General features: G+C 57.4%; 1 protein-coding gene across 9 annotated transcripts in view; it reads right to left on the bottom strand.

Annotated features, from left to right (window-relative positions):
- Positions 1-611: 611 nt before the first annotated feature.
- The window catches only part of DAB2IP (DAB2 interacting protein), a 168,893-nt gene continuing 149,269 nt past the window's right edge, over positions 612-20,235 (bottom strand). For 7 of the 9 annotated variants that reach the window (XM_058523935.1, XM_058523926.1, XM_058523932.1 and 4 more), the window contains 8 exons: positions 19,748-19,984; positions 17,913-18,114; positions 15,751-15,929; positions 12,811-13,699; positions 11,938-12,090; positions 9,492-9,685; positions 4,650-4,737; positions 612-3,762 (listed from right to left, as the gene is read on the bottom strand). In XM_058523935.1, coding sequence (XP_058379918.1) covers positions 3,595-3,762; positions 4,650-4,737; positions 9,492-9,685; positions 11,938-12,090; positions 12,811-13,699; positions 15,751-15,929; positions 17,913-18,114; positions 19,748-19,984 — 2,110 coding nt within the window. In that variant the 3' untranslated portion in view covers positions 612-3,594. The remainder of the gene's footprint in view (positions 3,763-4,649; positions 4,738-9,491; positions 9,686-11,937; positions 12,091-12,810; positions 13,700-15,750; positions 15,930-17,912; positions 18,115-19,747; positions 19,985-20,235) is intronic. The other 2 variants (XM_058523928.1, XM_058523927.1) reach the window with 2 other exon arrangements.

The raw sequence follows: 20,235 nt of genomic DNA, 5'->3' as shown, positions 1-20,235 counted from the left end.
GAACCCAGGGCTGCAAGGTTCCCTGTGCAGGGGTGCAGCAGAAGGGGCTTGGGGGTTGGCTTGTTCCCAACGAAGGCCCTGGGCTCAGCATGGCAGGTGGGTCCAGCTCAGGAGAGCCCGAGTTGGGGCCTTCCAGGCATCAGAAGCTTGGTTTAGTCCAGCTCAGCCATGACCTGCTGGTGACCCCAGACCAACCTCTTTCCCTCCCTTGGTCTCCCCTACTCCCCACCAGACTTCAGTGGCTAGGAAAGCATGTGACGCAGAGCCCGGCAGGAGGGCAGGAGCAGAGCCCGGCAGGAGCAGGCAGGCATCTGCTGCAGGGCCAGTGCAGGGGCCGCGTGGTCCCCGGGGAGGCTGTGGGACCAGCAAAGACCTCCCATCCAAGCGTGTCAGAGCCAGGGGGAGCTGGGAGGAGGAGGAGGGGACAGTCCCAGATCACTTAGTGTGCCGAGACCACTACCACCAGCTTTAGGGGTCTCCCCTGCCCACAACTGCCACCAGCGTGAACCACATGCTGGGGTCCCTTGGTAAAGGACAATATTGCCCCAGGACTCAAGAGTGACCCCTGGAAAATCTCCCGAGACAGAGCTGAACGGAGAGGCGAGTCAGGCTTAAAATAGCTAAATAAATCTTTAATATTTCTAATTGCAAATGTACAGAAATTGCACAGCCACACAGTCTTAGAACACCAACAACTTTCTCTGTACATTATTACATAGTTAAAAGTCCCGGCCGGAGGGAGGAGCTGCGGCCAGGACTCCAACGTTTGCATTTCTCCTTTGCACATCCTTACAAAAGGGGCGCGGGCCGGTGCGGGGGCTGCGCGGCTTTGGGCCGAGCGTGTAGAAAAGAGGAGCTGTTGCCCTGGACAGTCTGCCTTCCGCAAACGGACGGGGTGGGAGGAGAGAGGTGTACCCCGGGGCAGACGCTCTGTAGGGAGGGGGCACTGGAGCTCTGCCCGCGGTTCCCCACCCCCCTTCTGGGCAGTTGGAAAGAGAGTCTTCACTTATAGGAAGTCTGGCAGTTTCCTTCACCCTGAACATAAAAGTTAAGCAAAAAAGTCAGGCCTCTCTGCGTTGGCAGGGGAGGGAGAGAGCTCTCGCCAGCGGAGTCTGGGCCCCGTGACCAGGAGCCCGGGGGCCTTGGGCTCCCCACCACTCCCCCTCCCTCTGGGCCCGCGGCAGGCTGGACGTGGGGTCTCTGTGGCCCCAGCAGGAGCCCCCCTTTGCTGGCCCAGTCAGGGCACGTGTCCCCATCACCCCCACCCAGACAGCACACTGCAAAGCCAACAAATAAATGCCGTGGGCAGGGAAAAACCCCAACACCCAAATCCCACACCTCTTCCTCCTGCCCAAGACTGTTCTCTAGATTAAAAAATAAAATAAAAACCATCGGAGAGCAGCGGTCCCGGGCAGCCCTCGGCAGCACCAGGACTAAAGGATTATGTACATCCATTAGGTGAAATAGTTACATTACAGTCAAACACCAAGAACATTTACAAAAATCGTCAGACTTGCAAGTCAGATAAAAATCTGTGAAGAGTCTGTACACTTTTACAGTTTTTGCACTAGGTAAATAAGGCTCTCGGCCTGAGAGCTCACAACCCGCGCCAAGGGCCGCCGGCGCTGGCCACCGCGCTGGCCTCCTGGCCTGTGTCCGGGCCCTGGGAACCTCCCCCTGTATTGCTAAGAGGCGCTCAGTCCGAGGTCGCTCTACGAGGCATCGGTGGGAGGGGGTGGGGTGGGGAGGAGGGGAGGGCTCACTGGGCAGTGAGGGGATGAGACCGAACCAGAGGACATCACTGGGGCCAGGCCTTGCCTGTGTGGCCAGGAGCAGGGAAAGGGCCTCAGACCCCACAGCCTTCCTTCCTGAGGTCTGTGACCCCTGGTGGCCCCACTCTCCACCAGCATGTCTCTGGCCTAAATAAACTGCAGGTTTCAGCTAAGAGCCCCCTCCCAGAGCACAGGCCCTGGACAGGCGCAGTGGGGTCTGGGCCACACCCCCACACCTCTCCTGGTGGGTTCTGGGGCGAGCCCGGCCCTGGCGGCGTGTCTCCAGCCCCAGGGGCAGAGGGGCTCAGAGCTCTTTCCAAGGGTCTCCTCAGCTGCCTGAGGCAGAGGCAGAGGCAGGGGGCGGCTCCTGACCCACCTAGCCCAGCTCCATCACGGGGCAAACACCCAGCTCTTGCCTGAGATCACCCAAGGCCGGGGCCGGGAACAGGGAGGGACGAGAGACCCAAGCTCATGCCCACCTGTGTCCCGCGAGGGGGCGCGGGGAAGGCTGAAAAGCTACAGAACAGCCTAGAGCTGAGGAAAACCAGCCCCAGCTGTGGGTGTGCCCCTCCCCTGTCTGCAGCGCCTGGTCCTTGGCTGGGGGCCCGGGAAGGGTGAGGAGGCCGCCACACACACGGGGCCTGGTGCAGGCCGCTGCTGTCTTGGAGAGGGAGCAAGTCTAACATCCTCCAGGGCCGCTATTTCCCATGCAGTGCGCACGCTCAATTTAAAAGGCCCCTGTGTTCCAGCAAGCGAGCAAGCGGGCTTTTGTTTCTAATGCATACTGTGAAAGGAAAAAAAATCACAGTTATCCACCTTCTCAGGGCCTGCGGGCATTAGAATTTTTTTAACCATCAATCAGGAAAGATCAGCCCTTCTCTCAGGGTGAGCACCAGCTGGCCGCTCCCCGCGGGGCCTCCGTGCCCTGGCACGCTAGCCCCAGGAGCGGGGGCACCATGCACAGCGCCATCTGGGCCTACTCTACCCAGATCTCTGGCTTCTGGGAGCCCCGGAGCATCAGCTTGGGCCTGTGTGGCATGTGAGGGAGGCTCTGGATCCTCCCTGCCAGGTACAAGGGCCCAGAAGAAAGAGCCGTGAGCCTCACTGGGTCCATTTTGGCACAAGTAAGAAAGGAGGAGGGGGGAAGGCAGGGACTTTGGGGACAGGTACGGGGGGGTGCATCCTCGGTTCCTCACCGCCAGGAGGGGTCCCTGGCAGGCTGCACGTGGTGGCAGATGCACAGGGTAGAGACAGGCAGGGGACATGGAACTCGGGCAGCTCCCTCCTCCCCACCCTCCCCCTGCCTGCCGACAGACCTGGCGGCTCCTGGAACTGAGGGGCAGGTCCCACAGGGCAGAGCCTGGCTGCCAGGGAGTCCCGGGCCCCTGAGGAGGCCAGGAGCAGGCCTCCAGCTCTTTAATCCCCCACCTCTCCGGGCAGCGCCCTCCCTGGGGAGGGTGTGGGGTACATGCACCTGCCCAGCTCAAGAAGGAAAGGTGACACACACCAAATTCAATAACCAACAGAGACACATCTTGGCAGGCCCCCTGCTCCCACCAGGCTGTCCCCACTCCCCAGCGTGCAGTCTCCTTGGCCTGCACCGAACACGCCTCTCGGGCCGGAAGAGAGGGGGAGCGGGCTCACGCTGCATCAGTCTCTCGCGGCTCCCTCTGTGGCCGCCTCCTGGACCGCGGGTGGAGGGGAGGGGGAGGCTCGCCTGGGCCTCTTGCCCCCCTGCGCTGGGGCTGCGACTGTGGGGGCGCTCCTCCCCAGGCCGAGACCCTGCCCTGGGCCACCACGGTCCTCCCTCTCCTCGGGCAGGTTAACAATTGCTGCTGTTTCTGAACTCGCCGTTCTCAGTAATCTGCAATTTGGTGGGGTTGGTGGGGGAGATGCCGTTACGGGCTTGCATGCTGTACCTCTCTTTCAGCTGCGTCAGCGCGCTCATGAGGCGGGCGTTGGCGGCGTCCAGTGAGGCGATGCGCTTCTCCTGTGGACCAAGAAGGCATCAGTTGGGGTCATGGGCTGGGCTCCTGGGCCATAGGGGGACCGTGCATGGGAAGGGGCCTCCCTGGGACTGGGCGCACCTACAAGGAGAGGGCAGGGAGGTGGCCTGCAGGCGACGCAGGGGGACCAGGAGCGCACCACGTGGGAAGGGTGGGAGAGTCAACGAGGCTGTGGAGCGGCGGGCATGCTGGGGAGGAGGTGGCCTCGCCATCAGGCACCAAGACCTCCTGAGGCTGCCTTCCTAATGTCTCTACCACATCGCCTGCTTCTCGTCCCGAACAGAGCAGCCTAGTGGCGTCACCTATCAGCCACGTGAGGCCTCGAGGGCAGGTGCCCTTGCTCATGTGCGTGTGTGGCACACAGAGGTCACAGCTCCTGTCAGTCTGTGCAGTTTACAGTCTGAGCAGGCCTGGCCCCACTGCTGTGCAGGTGAGAGGAAAAGGGCACAGCCCCGGGTGAAGGAGACTGGAGGCTGGAGTCTCTCACGTCTCCCCTCTCAATGCAGTTGGGAAACCACAGCTCTGAACAAGAGCCACCCCACTCCCTCTGCCCAGCCTGTTGTCACTCCCAGCCTTCCCCATTTCCGTCCCAGTAGCTTCCACTCTTCGGTCAGTACTCCTGGCGAAAGGCAATACCCACCAAGTTGCCACCGCAGGGGAGGAGTTGTCCCATCCCTTTCACAGCCTGTGAAAGCCTGTGAGCTTGTGGGCCACTGAGACCCTCAAGTCTGACTTCTCAGAGCAGAGATCCTGGTCTCCTATTCCTGCTTAGCAGTGGGGTATGATGGAGGAGGTGGAGAAGCCAAAGTCACCCCCACCTTATCCTAGGTCCTTTAACATCTGTGGCTGACCAAAGGGCCAGAGCCCCCACCTGGGCATCGATGATCTTCTGTTTGGAGTCGACAGCTGCCTGCATCTCCGCGTGGTCCTTCTTCAGCTCCTCCTCCACTGACATCAACCTGTGACCAGAGACAAGGACAGTCAGGCTGGCACTGCAGGGAGAAGGGGAGGAGGTGGGTGTGGGCCTTGTGGGAACAAGCCATCACACCTGCACAGAGGCCATGAGGAGAGCCCCTCAGTGGGCCACAGACTCAGCTCCCACACTCGCTTGGGACAGGGTCCTCCAGCTGGCCCCTAACTGATACGGGCTGGGCCTCCTCCTTCCTTACACTTCACCAGCCCGATTCTCTTCCCAAATCCCTAGATGCCCCACGGCTGCCCCTTTCCTGATGTTCTTCCAGGAGCCAAGGGTGTGGCAGTGGGTGTTGGATCCTCACCACGCCCCAGAGCCAGGCAGGTGGTGTAACGTCGTAGGACTCGTGGTGTGGGTGGGAAGACTAAGGGCCTGAAGGGCTCTAGAACTTTCTCCACCCACTCTGCGTTAACCAAGGCTGTGCTGGGCACTTGAAGTAGCGAGATGAATGAGTGTCGTCCTCCCCCTCAAGGAGTTCACAAGGCAGCAGGGACATAGACAGGCAGTAGCTACGCTCTGCACGGGAAGCTCAGGGGCCAGGGGAACAGAGAGCAGGAAGTAGCTGACTATCCTGGAGGGGGAGGTGGTGGTGCATCCCCTGAACTGGACATCGAAGGACAAGCAAGGTCTGCAGCAGGATAACAAGCAGAGAAGATGGGAGGAACACTGTCTGCAGAAGCTCAGAGCTGAGGCAGGTGTGAGTCTGCAATGGCTGCTCCTTCCCTACGACCCTTCCTGGACACATCTTACTTGTCTCTCACACACCTGTCAATCACTGTTGATCGCTCCCACCTTCCAACTTTCTTCCTTTAGCTTCCAGACCCCGCACTGCCTGGGTTTGCCTCTGCTCTGCAGGCCACTGCTCTGCAGACACCTGACCCCTAGGACATCAGGGCTCCAGAGGGCTCTGCCCCAGCCCTCCATTCTTCTTGCTCTACACACTCTTCTCAGACGAGCTCATCTACTCCCAAGGCTTCATTTCAGTCTCTACCTGCACAGCCTCTCCAGCCCAGCAGAGCAGTGCCCTAACCCCTGGGTGAGCACTTAGCCTGTTGCACAGAAGATGCACAGGGAGGCCAACGATGGCTGCTGTGAGAAGTCAATGGGTCAGGGGTTGGGGAGCAGTGGTCAGGAGGAAGGGGTGTGGGGCCACACCAAGGGGGGTTCCTTGTCACAGGAAGGGAAGCCACTGAGCAAAGCCTGAAGAAGAGGGGGCAGAGAATGGGGAAGAGGGCCCTCAGACGGTATCAACCAGAAGGAAAATTACATCGGCAGGGAGAGACTGCTTCCAGCTATGATGGGATTGCAGGGACTGGATTTATCCTCCTGCCATCAAAAAAAACCCCAAACTAGAAAACCAGACAAAACACATGAAACAAAGTTTTCTAGGGAACAACAGGCAGTGCACCGTAGTGACTCCCAAGAGAAGGGAACACGCGACGGGAGCCCCGCTCACTGTGCTGGAGTGTCCAGGCCAAACAAAAGGAGGGAAGCGATGTCATGGAGTTGAGGAGACCCAGAGAAGGCAGAGAGGCAAGGCGGCTAGGACTCTTGAGGCAGTGCCAGAGAGGAGGAAGGTACAGAGAGAACTCCACGTATCTCCCGAGGGGTCCTCTTGGGTCTTTAGCCAAGGACTGGTCTGCCTGCCTGTGAGAAATGAGCCAGGCTGGGCAAGCACCAATGGAGAGGAGTGCACAAGACAACCCCGGGAATAAACAGTTCACGTTCCTTCCAGGCAGAGTGCAAAGATGCGCTAACAGGGGCATCAAGCAGAATCCCCAGAAGGAAACCGCCTCACAGCAGAGCCAGATCAGGCCCAGAGCAAAGGCTGTCCAGGACTCCAACAAAGCAGAGAAGTAAGCCCCCAAGAACCAGACTGACCCCCAGTAACCTCACTGTGTCCGAGAACAAAGCTCCAAAATATTCAAAGGAACACAAAACATCCAGCACCCACGTAAAATTGACAATGTCTGGCATCCCACCAAAAATTACCTAGCATGCAGAGAAGTAGGAGCATAACCCATAACCAGGAAGAAAGTTAATCAACAAAAAGAGACTCAGAAATGTCACAGATGATGGAATTAGCAGACAAGGACATTAAAACAAATATTATAAATATATTCCACCTGTTCAAGAAAACAGAGGAAAGCATGAGAAGAGAAATGGACAGAATTTAAACCAAACTGAACGTCTAGAGGTGAAAAATATAATATCTGACATGAAAAAAACACTAGACAGGGTTAATAGCAGATTAGACACTGAAGAAGTGATTAGTGAACTCGAAGACATAGTAACAAAAATTATCTAGGATAAAACACAAGAAAAAAAACGAAAAAGGAAACAAGAGAGCATCAGCGGGATGTGCACAATAGAAAGCAGCCTAAGGTACATGCACTGGGAGTCCCAGGAAACAGACGGGGCAGGCAGGACTAGACAGATCCCAGAGCTCAGCAAACCCAAGAAACATGAAGAAAACCACACCAAGGCACATCATAATCAAATTGCTGGCAATCAGTGATAAAAACATAAATCTTAAAAACAGCAAGAGAAAAAAGGTACATTAAGCACAGAGGACAAAGATAATGACAGAGCCCCCACTATTACACCAGGGTGAGGGCTGAATCGGTGTGGCTACTTTCCACACCACACAAACAGTTCTGCTGTAACGGCAGGGTTGAATAGCTGCAACAGAAACCATATGGCCTGCAAAGCGTAAAATATTTATTATCTGCCCCTTTACAGAAAGTCCCCAACCTCTGCCCTAAAGCCACACGAAGATATAGGCTAATATGACAAAAAAGAAGATAAAATGGAATCATAAAAAACACTCAACCCAAAAGAGGGCAGGAAAAAAGAGAACAGATGGTATAAACAGAAAACAAGTAACAAGATAATGGGTTTAAGCATAATTATGTTGACAACTACATTACATGTAAATGTTCTAAACACTTCAACAAAAAGGCAGAAGCTGTTGGATTAGATAAAAAGAACCAATAATAATGTGTCTGTAAAAGAAACTCACTTTATATAGAGACATAGATGGGTTAAAAGTATAAGGATGGAAAAGGATATACCTGGCTAACACTAATCAAAATAAAGTTGGGGCAGCTGTATTAATATCAAACAAAATAGATTTCAGAGCAAGGAATATTACGAGGGCTAAAGAAGGTGATTTTATAATGATAAAGAGGTCAGTTCACCAACAGTACATAGCAGTCCTAAATGTGTGTGCATCCGAGAACAGTGTTTCAGTGAAAAGTAAAAACCAACAGAAATGAAAGGGGAAATAGACAAGTCCATAATTATGATTAGAAACTTCAATATCCTTTTCTCAATAAGTGATAGAACAACAGTAAACAAAAAAACTAGTAAGGATATAGAAGACTTGAACAACACTCTCAACCAAATCGACTTGACATTTACTTTAGGGAGCAAATATACCAGGACTGGTTAGTAGAAATAAATATTGTTAAGTAAGCCGCTAAACTCAAGAGAGCATGCACCTCTCAGAGAACAGACACAATGAGGAGGAGGTGGTTAGGTTGAAAAGTGTTTCCATTCTTGGAACCACACACACGAGATGAGCCAAGATCAGAGCTGGCAATCAAGTGAACAGTGGGTTTCTAGTCACCTGGTTACAGGCCCTTTGCTCATGCTAACAATTTTACAATGAACAAACCCACAGGTAAATGCAGAAAACAATAATTAGGAGCAGAGAAACAGGTGGTCTAAATAGGAGGCAATTTGGGAAGGGTTTTTGCAGGGAACAAAGCATGAGGCCAGGTGGGGGAATGTCCTGGCTCCTGCACACCTGCTCATTTATCCAGATGATGAGCTCTTGTACCGTGCAAACAAGCTGTAAATCCACTGTCTCCTCTTGTACCTGGTATGACTGTTGTAAGGAAGTCACCTCCAGGATTGGGACCCTGGGGTTGGCCTGGATGCTACACCTTGAACAAACTCCCTGCCTGCAGATACTGAGGAGGGTGTGCCCACCCTACCCATGTGTGGGGAGGGTGGGGGGAGGGAATCAACACAGGATACAATATAAGCCATCAATAAAGATGAGAGTCAGCATTAAAGCCAACGGTCCCCCCCATCCCCCCGCCCCAGGAAATCTTTCCCTGATAATCCACAGGCCCCTTAAAACTCAACATACCCCAAAGTGGCATCACCATGCCTCTCCCTCCCCACCCAAACTGCTCCTCTTCCAAAGTTCCCCATCTCAGTAATGATACCATGATGCACTCAGATGCTCTTGGTAGAAATTTGGGGGTTATTCTGCCTCCTTCCTCCCTCTCACCTCTCACCTTCACCCACTGAATGTAACTGACCATCATTCCTATGTTTCCTGCCCTGAATCAGGTCCTGTCTTTCCTGGCACCCGCAATCCAGCTTCTACACTCCCCTGAGAGTGCTTACCAAGAAAAGGAGACTCCCTACGAGGCACAGCCCCATTGTGAGCTGACCCTGGCTGATCTCACTTCTGCCACGCCCAACTTTGCCCTCTACCATCAACAAACACTGCACCATGTGGGGCGCCCCACGCTCCATGCCACCTCCTACCTCTAGGCCTGTGCCACGTTGTCCCCACTGCCTGGGACGCTCTCTTCCCTCCTCTCTCCACACTGGGCTCCTCCTGCAGCCAATCAGCCCCTCCCTCAGTCAGGAGGGCAGTGGACTGGTCTGTCCCCTCTGTGCACATGGGGCCGGGACTGGGCCCAGAGCAGGCCGCCTCACCTGCTGATGATGCCCTTCATCTGGATGTCCTTGTCCTCCTGCTGCCGCCGCAGCCGCTCCTCACCCTCCTCCAGCCGCGCCTGGTACTCCAGCACCAGTTTCTGCGTCGTCTCCTCCTGGCACTTGAACAGCGTCTCATACTCCTCCAGCTTCTTGGTGGAGATTCGCAACTTGTCCTGCAGCACTGCCAGGTCCTGCCAGGAGGGCAGCGTGCCACGGGCACAGCACCCAGGACAGAGAGCACAGCCTCATGAGCCCGAGCAGGAGTGCAGGGTGGGAGGGAGCCCAGTTCTGAACGCCCCAGGGGCCAGCACCATCCCAGCCGACCTCACAAGCGAGGAGACGCCCAAAGAGCCCAGACAGAGGGGGCTGAGGTGAGACTCAAAGCCTGCCCCCCATCCGGGGCTCTCTCCATTCCAACCTCCCACCCCCTAGCCTGACCTTACAGCTATAACAGGGGCATGAAGACTCTAACCCAGATCTCCAAAGTAAGGGTTTAACTAGGGCTTTGAGCTTTCCATAATAAACATAAGTTAACAACACCCGTGGATATACTAAGGAGATCTGACAGTGCCCTGAGAGGTGGAGGCTCTACAGAAGGGGAAACTGAGGCCCAGAAGGTGAGATGACCCAGTCACAGGGAGAGGGACTGACCAGTGGGGTAAGATCCCAGCCTCCCAGGCCCTACTTGACCCTAAAGGCAGGGCGGTGGCACAGGGAAGTGGGGGAGACAGAGAGGTTAAAGGCAAGATGGTCCCGAGCTTTCAGGACCTGACTCAGCCCAGCCCGCTTAGCCTTTGGGGAGAGAAGGGATGTGTGAAGCAGCAAGAAAAGTAGTGAGCTGGGAAGCTGTGAGGGCTGGACAGAGGTGCGAGGCAGGCCGACACAGCAACCAAGGGGCTGGGGGCCAGGAGCCAGGGTGGGTGAGAACACAGGGACTGGGGGAGGCAGGAAGAGCCTCTCCTTGAGTCTCGGGCAATGGGAGCCCAATTCCCTCCTCAGCAAAGGACTGCCCAAAGGTCAGGAGGCAGCGAGTCCAGTAACTGGTGAGGACCCAGCCCCAACCCAAATCTAACCGCCTGAGGCAAAGCTGGACCCACAGGAGAGCCCGGCTCTAGGAGAAATGGCCCTGGGCCCATCCCAGCCTTCCCCAGCTGCCTAGAGAGGGCCAGGGGGGGCCCTCCCTGACACAGGCAGGACCAGGTCTCCAGGGAGCTCCGAGAACAAGGGCCTCCTGGATTTGCCCGTGAGGGTTGTTGGTAGCAAAGAAGGAGAGAGAAGCAGCCGCTCACTCAGCCAAGGTACAGTAAGGAAAGGGAACACTCCAGCTGCAGCCTGACCCCTGCAATTGTTTGGGTAATCCTTGCAATTCACAGAGGCAATCTGAGGCTCAGAGAGGTGCAGAGCCTTGCTCTCCTTGCTCCCCAGCCAAACTCTGGCTCCTGGAGGACGGTGCCCCATGTCCCCTGGTCCCCTTCACATAATTATGGTGAAAGCAGGTGGATGCAGTGGACCAAGGGGATGGTGGAGGGTGGCGGAATGCAGCATGGGCATGGACATCACTCTAGGCCAGGGAGAGGGAGCGCTGCCACCCTGACCCCCGTGCCCTTGCTGGAGAGGCTGCTACAGGCTTTCCTGGCACCAAGTGGGGCAACACTCCGGCGAGTGGCGGAAGTGGCTGCTGTTCTGGGGACCTTGCACTGGTTCTTGTGTCTACCTGGACTCTGGCCTCCACAAGGAGACAAGAACCAGCCTCAGATCCAGGGCAGCTGCCACAATAACTGGGAGAATTCTGGAGGATAGAAGGACCCCACTGCCCCCCCAAATGCTAGATGTGGGTGGTGGGCTGGAATTTGGATATTTTAGTATATCCCATTTTTTTTCCCCTGGGGTAGAAAACATCTCAGTAGCAATCTGACCCCAGCCCTCATGTTGGCTCTTTCTCTCCCAGGCTCTGGTGGAGACTGGGGATGGGACAGAGCCAGGCCTTGGGAGCACAAACCCAAAGTGGAGGGGGGCCTGGCTGGGGGAGGCTCTCCCAGCTGTCTCAGAGACCCAGTGCCTCTCTGCCTCCTCACACATGAGGCTCCCCCAGGTCTCCATGCACCCCTTTGGCACCCCCGGCCCTCACTACCTAGTCCCTTGGGGAAGGGGCCTCCCAGACGTCTGATGACCAGGTCCCAGGAGTCTGGATTCAGTATAATTCCCAGCTGAGTCTCACGCGCAGCCCGCAGAGGAAACCTCAAGTCTAAGCTAAACCCCTTTTGCTGCTCTTCTTCCGGGTTCCACTGACTATGTCCTCACACGGGACCAGAGGTTGAGAGGGGACTGGCCACTGGCAGGAACAAGCCGCGCCCCTCATCCAGGGATCTCGGGGAGAAAATCCTGCCAGCTGCCGCCAGGAGGCAGCCCCGCCCTGCTCGGAATGGCCAGGGTCCAGCTTTACCTTTTCTGCTTGGCTGAGCTCCTCCTTACTCCTTAGCCTATCCCTGTGGGGGGGGTCTGGGCCCAGGCCCTCGTCTTCTAACAATTGCGCGTTCATGGTCAAGAGCCAAGCAGCCGTGCGGTCCAGGGCATTGGGGCTCACGGGTGAAGGGCCCTATAATGAAACACAGCTGTGAGGGGCTGGAGGGAGGCGGAGGGGAGGCGGAGGGCGGGGGCGGGGAGTGGCACATGATGAGCCACAGGGAGAAGCGTCTCAGAGGCACGGTGGGAAGGGAGGGGACCTTCAGCTGACTGGGCACCTACTCGTGCAGCCCTGACCCAGGGAACCCCGTCTCTCAGACGGCAGCCTGAGGCAGAGCCAAGGGCCCGGGGGGGCTCCTGAGTGCTCCTCTCTGCCGCCCAGGTGAGCGTGGGCGAGCTCGGCCCCCAGCAGGCGGGGCATCCAACCCAAGCACAGCTGTTCCACGTGCTGTGTGCAGTCCCCGGTGACAGGGACGCCCATGCACCCCGGCAGCTAAGCCCTGAAGGCCAGGTCGACTCCTACCCTGGGTAGGGCTTTCACAGACTTGGAACTGGAGACGGGTGGACCCTTCCCTCTCCCTCCCTGACCCCAGCTGTTCCTGGGGGAACTGGCAGAGGGACCCTAAGGCCGCAGTGTCCCTGGTTCAGAGAATTCAGGCAGGGGCCGGTGGGGCCCCAGGGCAGAGAAGGGGTGGTGCGTGTGGCAGGCTGGTGGGATGGGGCCGAATGTGGCCTCGTTCAGCATGGGATGGAGCTGGGTACAGGTGATGACCGGGGAGGCGCAGCATGACGTGGGGTATGATGGCCCACCAGGCCCGAGAGCCCCGCGCGCCCTATGCCCGGCTGCACTGACCTGCTTGTGCACGGCACGAGGCTTCAGCTCGGGGCTATCGCCCTTGGAGGACGACGACTGTTGCCGCAGCCGGGCTCCGGGGCCAGCCCAGTCGGGTGAGGCCGACGCCAGGGTTCCGCTGGAGGGCCGTGGGTACTGCAGGGTGCTCAGCAGGGTGGGCGGCGTCCGGCCACGAGGGGCAGGAGGTGGTGGCGGTGGTGGGGGTGGCGGCTGGTCGATCCTCCGCTGGGGACCGGCACTGTTCTGCCGCGGCACCGTGGGCTGCCCGCCCTTTTCAGTCAGCGACATCTGCCGCCGTGCCAGCTCCCCAGGCCGCCGCCCAAGCTCCTCGGCGGCACTGCTGAAACTTCCCAGCTTGGCAGCAGCCGCCAGCTCCTCACTGTTGCTGTGGGAGCTCAGGGAGCTGTGGCCCTCAGAGCCTGAGTCGCCAAGGCCGCGGGGCGACAGCGGCAGGCCAGCCGCCATCTGGTACACGGGGTTCTGGAAGGAGAGCGGTGCCAACAGCTGGGGCCGGCCTGGTGCGCCCTCGGAGGTGCCTGGCGCGGTCGGTGTCTGGCCTGCCCGCCGCACGGTGGCCAGCCCTGCCAGGCTCACTGGGGCTGCCCGGGCCGGCCACCCGGCCACCAGCTGAGTTGCAGGTGTCTGCCCGTCGGTGGTGAGGGCGTCAGGGCCCGCCGGGGAGCCCGCCTCCCCGTCCAGCGTGCGGGCATCTTGGAGGTCCACCATGGATAGGCTCTTGCCACCGTTGGCCATCTGAAGATCAGGCTCGTTGGCTTCCGAGTAACTCGAGCTGCGGGCAGGTGAGGGCTGGACCCCGGAGGACCTTGTGACAAAAAACAAGTCCTTGTTTTCGGGGGTTGGAGACGGTAACCGGGTGAAATCTATCAGACTGCAGGGAAACAAGCACACACAGGGAAAGAAGGGGGAAGAGAAGAACTGTGAATGCAGCCAAGGCGGGTCCAAACCGAGAGCCCCGCCAACCTGCCGGGACCGGCGGCCTGAGCCAGGGCTGGGGGAAGAGAGGCAAGGCAGGGGAGGGGAGGGAGGGAAAGGGAGGTGCTGGGGCAGCAACAGTGGGAGAGTCCTGGGGACCAGCGGCCCAGCTGCAGAACCAAACCACAGCCCAGGCAGCTGACCCGGGCAGAAGCCCCCACAAGGACTGAGTGGCTGAGACGGCTGCTCCTGCACAGAACCTCTGCTCTAGGGGCCAGCGCTGCTCGTTCCAGACCAGGATGCCTGGCAGGCCCTTTCCCTGCTCAGCTGCATCTTGAGATGACGCGTGCTAGGGCCTGGAGTGTTCTGGAAAATTCCCCCTTCGCTATACCCAAACCCACAACGCAGTGCTCTCTGCTATCCAAGGGTCCTGCACTGAGAACTCCGACTTCAGAGCCACGGGGCCTCTCTCTACCTCTTCCCTCTTGTTCCTAATCAGACTAATAACCAAAGTGGGAGCCTGGTGAAGCCTCCCTCCGCAGCCTCCTGCTGCCACCCCTCGTCTGACTGGCAGGCGGGGGCTGGTGTTCCTGGCAAAAACAAGGAATCAGAGGAGGATCCTCAAGGTGTGACTCAGGCAGGGAGGGTCTGCACCTGCAGGGGCAAGCTGTACCCTTCCCTCGTCTTCCAGCCTCTCCCTGGCCCCTCTCTAGAAGCCAGCACCTCGGAAGGAAGAAGGCACAACGTGGTGGGGCCAGGTGGGCTTTGGAGAGAAGGATGTGGGCAGTGAACAGGGCTCTGAGTAGGCTGGAAGCAGCAAGGACTTGGGGGTTTGACACAGGCTTGCAATGGGCAGCTAGAGATGGCTGAGCCCGGGATGGAGAGGAAGCGCCAAGCCCAACTGATGGGACTGAGGTAGGGCAGGCTCTGGCCACTCAGGGCCAAGCACTTGTGGGCTGGGAAGAAGTGGACAAGGGCAGCAGACAGAGCCAGGAGAAACCCAGACCAGCCATGGGCCTTGGCTGTCCCACTGCACACCCAGGTCATCACCTCAGAACCCATGTGCCTGGCCACCTCTCAGCCAAGGTGCTGGCAGGTTGTATGAACAGACGTCCAAGACTCGGGGACCCAGCAAGTGGCATCATGGTCTCTGTATCTCCAGCCTCTTCCTGGACCTCCAGTCCTATGCACCACATCTGCCTAGATTCTTGATCTCAACGCTCTCGCCCACTGAAAAACCTACACTGCTACCACCTCAGAATGAGACCAGACTCCCAACTCTGTTGCCCCAGCCTCATCCTCACTAGCAGGTCCAAGACAGCCTAGCTGGGGGAGGGGAGCCTATGAGCAGGGCATAAATGGTTCAATATATATGCCAAGTATCTTAAAGGAACGTCCTCCTTTTGACATCAACATTCGAGAACATCTTGCCTCTCCCTCCACTGCGTGTGTGTTTTATTTACAGGGCACTTGCCCCATGGCTGAGGGCTCAGAGTGATGGCTGGGCCTCAGCAACTCTCTAGTTTTCTGGGGCTCCCAGCCTCAAAGCCTTGCAGAGTCACCTAAGCTCCTGCCGAAAACACACAGCCCTGAGCGCCATTCCTGGAGATTCTGATTCAGGCCTAGGAAAGACCAGGACAGGTATTTTTCACACACACCTAGGCGATCTGGAGGTATCTGGGAAGAGTAATTGCTCTTCAACAGAACATGGTGTCTTTCTCTAGGGCTTTGTGCTAGTCCCTCTACCTGGAATGCCTTTTCCACAATGGAAATGTTACTTTTCCTAAAAAGCTCAACACTACATCTCCACCTCCTCCAGGAAGCCTTCTCTGATTTTTTCCTATGGGAGATTCACCTCTCAGGTCCTGCACAACACGTTTTGAGTCTCATCCAGTTTGTTTCATAAATGCTGGTATAGGATCCTCCTCCTCAACTGAGACTGCAGGTGAGCTGCGCCCTTGTCTGCATGTGTACCCCACAACACCCCGCACGCCTGGCAGCTCTTACCCAGAAAGATCATTCTCGATCACCATCTTCTGCAGCCCGGCTGAGATGCTGCTGCTGCCAGAGCCAGGTGTGGAGGCCAGGTCGTTGGTCCCTGTGAGCTGCCCGCTGCCTGGGGTGCTTAGTGCTGTGTGGACGTCCCTCAGGATCCGAGGCAGGGGCCCCAGTTTGGATACAATGCTCTGCAAAGACACAGCAAGAGGCAGGTGTGACCTACTGGGGCTACCTGGGGAGGCCAGGTGCGCTGCAGCCACTGTGGTTCGAAACCGCCGAGGAGCCGGTCAGAAGCGCAGACCCTGCCCTCCCCCACCAGTCAGCTCCACCAGGTCTGGGAGGGGATGGAGAGCCCAGGAATCTGCCAATTACATTTTCGCCAACTCCCCAGATAGCTCTGGAACAGAGTGTGAGGCCCACAGGGAGAAACGCTGACCTAGTCCCAGCCTTTCACTCAGGATCGTCCTACCTTGGGGCTCCCTCAACAGGGGAAAGCCCATGTGGAACCCCAGAATTTTCCACACCTACACCTCCCCATCCGAGAGGCTTCTGGGATGGCCCCCTCCCACATCACCTACTCCACAGGGTGGGCTGGGGCCTGACCTACTTCAACACCTGAACCCCAGTGGAAACGGTCCAGCCCTGGTCCAGGCACCAGCACATGCCTGTCAGACAAGTAAGAAATGGACAGTCAGGCAGAGGGTGGCACCCAGGCTCGTCCGAACACCACTGTCATGGTTTAGACTGATAGTGCTAAGAATCCCAGGCTGTGGGGCCGAGCGGGGGGAGGGGAGTCCGCCTGCACTTGCATATTCAGTGGCTTCTATGTAGGGCTTGGTACAAACAGCAAGTGTGAAAACTTGTGCAGTTAATACAGCAGAGGCTTGAGAAGCAAACAGCTAGATTTTAAATCTTTGCTGCACCACTGTGAGCTGTGATGGCCGCCGCCACCACCGTCTGTGCTTCCTGCCTGGTTGTGCAGATATGGAGGATGGTGGCCGGCACAGGGGCTCAGAAAGTGGGGGCAGTTAGAGTGACTGCTGGTGGCAGCAGTGGAGGAAGAAAGGGCCTTTGCCTTCATTTCCATTTCTCCCTCCTGTATCTCTCGCAGCCAAAGGGCTATGGATTTAATTGAGCAGCAACGACTGTAGCAGCATCTGTTTGTAGCAAAAAGCTAGACTAACCCCAGTGCCCAGCAACAGGGGGCCAGTGAAATAAACTGTGCAGTCACATGACAGGACAGTCTGCGGCCGTCAGAAAGGTCAGAGGGGCAGTGTATACACATCGCCATGGAAAGACGCCGACAACAGAGGGAGTGAGAAACGCACACCACAGCGCACACATTAAGTTCTCACTTGAACACAAAGGGACAAGAACTCTGCGTTTGTGCTTGTGCACCTAGACACGCACAGCTGTATCTAGAAGGCTGCACACCAGAGCCCACTGAGTGGTCACCTCTAGGGAATGGGAGGCCTCCCAGCCCTGCTCCAGCAGTAACCACTTTCATAAGGTGGTCTCTGGGAGCCCTAGAAAGCAAAAGATATTTCAGAAGCGGATCCTGGCAGCCCTGGCCCTTGCTGCCAAGAACCTGCTCGCAGTGTGGGCTGTGGAACCCCAGGCCACGGAGGGCATGCTCCAAGTGGCTCAGCAGTGTCCCAGGTGTCTAGGGAATAATCTTTTCAACTGATGGTCAAGGGCAGTTCTGGAAAGGCTTGCAACTTCCTGCCTGACACATGGAGGTGCAGCGTCTTGTTTTTCATATCAGTTGCCTCAAAAGCCAGAGCAAGGATATTTTCAGAGAAGTGGCTAAGTCTGATCACATTTCTAATAGGTAGGGAGCACGGCCTTCACATGTGGAATCCATCTACTCAACGCCCGGTGTGTGGAGGCACAGCTGAAGCCCCTGGACCCAGAGCAGGCTCCCCCAGCAAGTGCTGGCAAGTGAACATGGCTCTCCCCACCAAGAAAACAGGGCCCAGAGGTCCCCGGTGCGAGCTGACAGGGCCTGGGTTGGAACCTCAGGCTCTGGCACCCAGGCAGGGCTGCTGAATTGTGTCACACAGGCAAACCCTTTGACCTCCATGGTTACTCTGGAAAGAAGAGCACCCACAAGCACTGTGGCGGCCTTTGGTCCACCCCCGGCCCCATCGCAGCCCCATGGGGACAGGCACCTGCTCCAGCTGGCTGACGGCCTCCCAGAGCAGTGAGTGCAGGCTGGAGAGCTCGCGGCCCAGGTCAATGTAGCCCTCGAAGCCAGCTGTGTTGGAGATGGTCTCGGGGTTGGAGATCTCCAGCAGAAAGCGCTGCATGTTGGTCCACTCGTGCTCCAGAAACTGGTTCATGAACGACATGTACTCCTCCTTGCTGCCAAACCTGGACAGGGAACAGAGGGCGTGAGTGCCCCAGGCCTGAGGCAGGCCCCAGAAAACCAGCCCCAACCCTGGAGCCCCCCTTCTCTGAGGCACCCCCACCTCCTCAGCTCCCATCCCTCCTCGCCCACTGTGGCCAGCTCCCATGCCACTCACTCCCCCAGCCAACCAATCTGCTCTGACTCAGGACCCTCTTCCCTCATGGCCAAATCCAGACACCCTTTTCCAGACCTTTGTTACAGGATCTGGAATGTTTTGTGGCCCTCACTCCCCATTCACTGCCAGTTACGATCTCCTTCTACTCTCCCAGGTTTTGACGGCCTGGTGCACAGACGATTCTCAGTCCACACTCGGCCAGGTCTCTGCTGAGCTTTCAGACACACACATCCACGGCACCTCCCCTCATACTCAGCCCGACCACGTCACACCGTCACCAAACCCACGCCCTCCTCCCACGTTCCCTATTCTCAGTGGAGACTCCACCACGCACCACAGAGCTGAGCCAGAAGCCTGGCTGCAGTCAAATCCTCCAATCCCCCCTCTCCCTCCCTCACAAGCAGCAAGGCCTGCTGACTTCGCCTCCTAATAGCCCCTTGACCTAGCAGCCACTGCTCCTGCACCACCACCTCCCACCTTCTACCACTTTTCTTTTGCCAGTCCTCCTCCCGGTCTCGCAGCTGCCGGTACTGCTGCCTCCACCCCACTTGCCCCACTGTTGTCAGGCTGACCTTTCCAGGACCCAGAACAGGTGAGGGCCATCCTCTCCCTTGCTCAGAGCCCTTTAGTGGCTCCCACTGCCCTGCCTGACCCTCAAGGCCCTGCTAAACTCCTGGGTCTCATCTCCTACCTCTCTGGGCCTGGCACTTGACAATTCAGGAATGCCACAGTGCCTCATCCCTCCAGCACACGGCCCTGCTCCTGCCACCCTTCTGTGAGCGGATGAACGCCTCATCCTGACACGCAGCCGGGAGAGCACATCTCCTAGGAGGCCCGTCTCCCCTCCTGAGACCATGCCCGTCTCTATGACCGCTCTGCGGCTTATTCTACACCTCTCCACCCTGCTGAAGTGCTGAGCTCGGGAGGGCTGGGACCAGGTGCGATGCCGAGCCCAGCTCAGAGAAGGATCCAAATCGCAGCTCCTTCCACACTCGGTGAACGAGTGACAAGATGAACCAGCACTTCCGTTTCCACCTACTCACTTGAAGGTACAGCTGAAAACATGAAAGTGCTTCATGAGCACAGAATCCTTGACAGCACTGAATAAGGACCATCTGAAACAGCCCCAGTGCCTAATCACAGAGGCGGGTTAGGAAAAGCCATTCTCCCTTGAAGGCCCAGTCCTGATTCATTTCAAATCAGACCTATGAATGTTAAGTACATGGGAGAATCCTTATGATAAAATGTTAATTCAAAAAAACAAGAGGAAAAAAGTATCTCATCTTCGAAAATCAAGGAAACACAACAAAATGGCTTGTACTTTTAGTAGGGGGAGGATGGTGTGTGGAGGAGATTTATTTTGAAACAAGAGGGAGGGGAAGGACTGAGGGTGAGAGGGACAAAAGTAAGGCCTGTTGGCAGGCCTGCCCCCAGGGCTCCAGCCTGTCCTGACTCTGCTCGTCAGGGGATGCGGCACTCACTTGGCGAAGTTGGCCAGGTTCTGGGTGACCTTGGCGATGAGGGTGAGCGTGCGGGCAGTGCGGTCATCAGGATACTCCTGCAGCAGGTTGAAGAGTGAGGGCGACATGATGGCCGGGCAGAGGAAGCGCAGAAACAGGGAGGCACTGATGAGCCGCTCGCTGATGTCTGGCCGGCCGCGGCTGCTGCACTCCTGCCGCCACGAGGCAAACACCTCTTTCAGCTCCCGAGGGAAGACGCTGTGTAGTGACAGACCAGGGAGTGCCCGGCCATCAGACAGGGGCCAGGACCAGAGGGTGCAGAGCAGGGACCTGGTTCTGGGTCCAATGGAACCTAAGTTCCAGCCCCACTCCACCCCAACAGCTGCGTGAGCTCGGCCTGCCGCCTGCGCTCTCTGAGCCCGCTACTCCACCACCCACTATCCATCCACCATCCATTGGGCAGGGCGGCCGGGGAGCTGAGACCATGCAGGGAGGGCACGACACAGGGA

This window comes from Diceros bicornis, chromosome 28, assembly GCF_020826845.1.
Source record: "Diceros bicornis minor isolate mBicDic1 chromosome 28, mDicBic1.mat.cur, whole genome shotgun sequence".
Lineage (NCBI taxonomy): Eukaryota > Metazoa > Chordata > Mammalia > Perissodactyla > Rhinocerotidae > Diceros > Diceros bicornis.
Note: the sequence above shows the minus strand (reverse complement) of the source record. Positions and strands in the feature narration are given on the sequence as shown.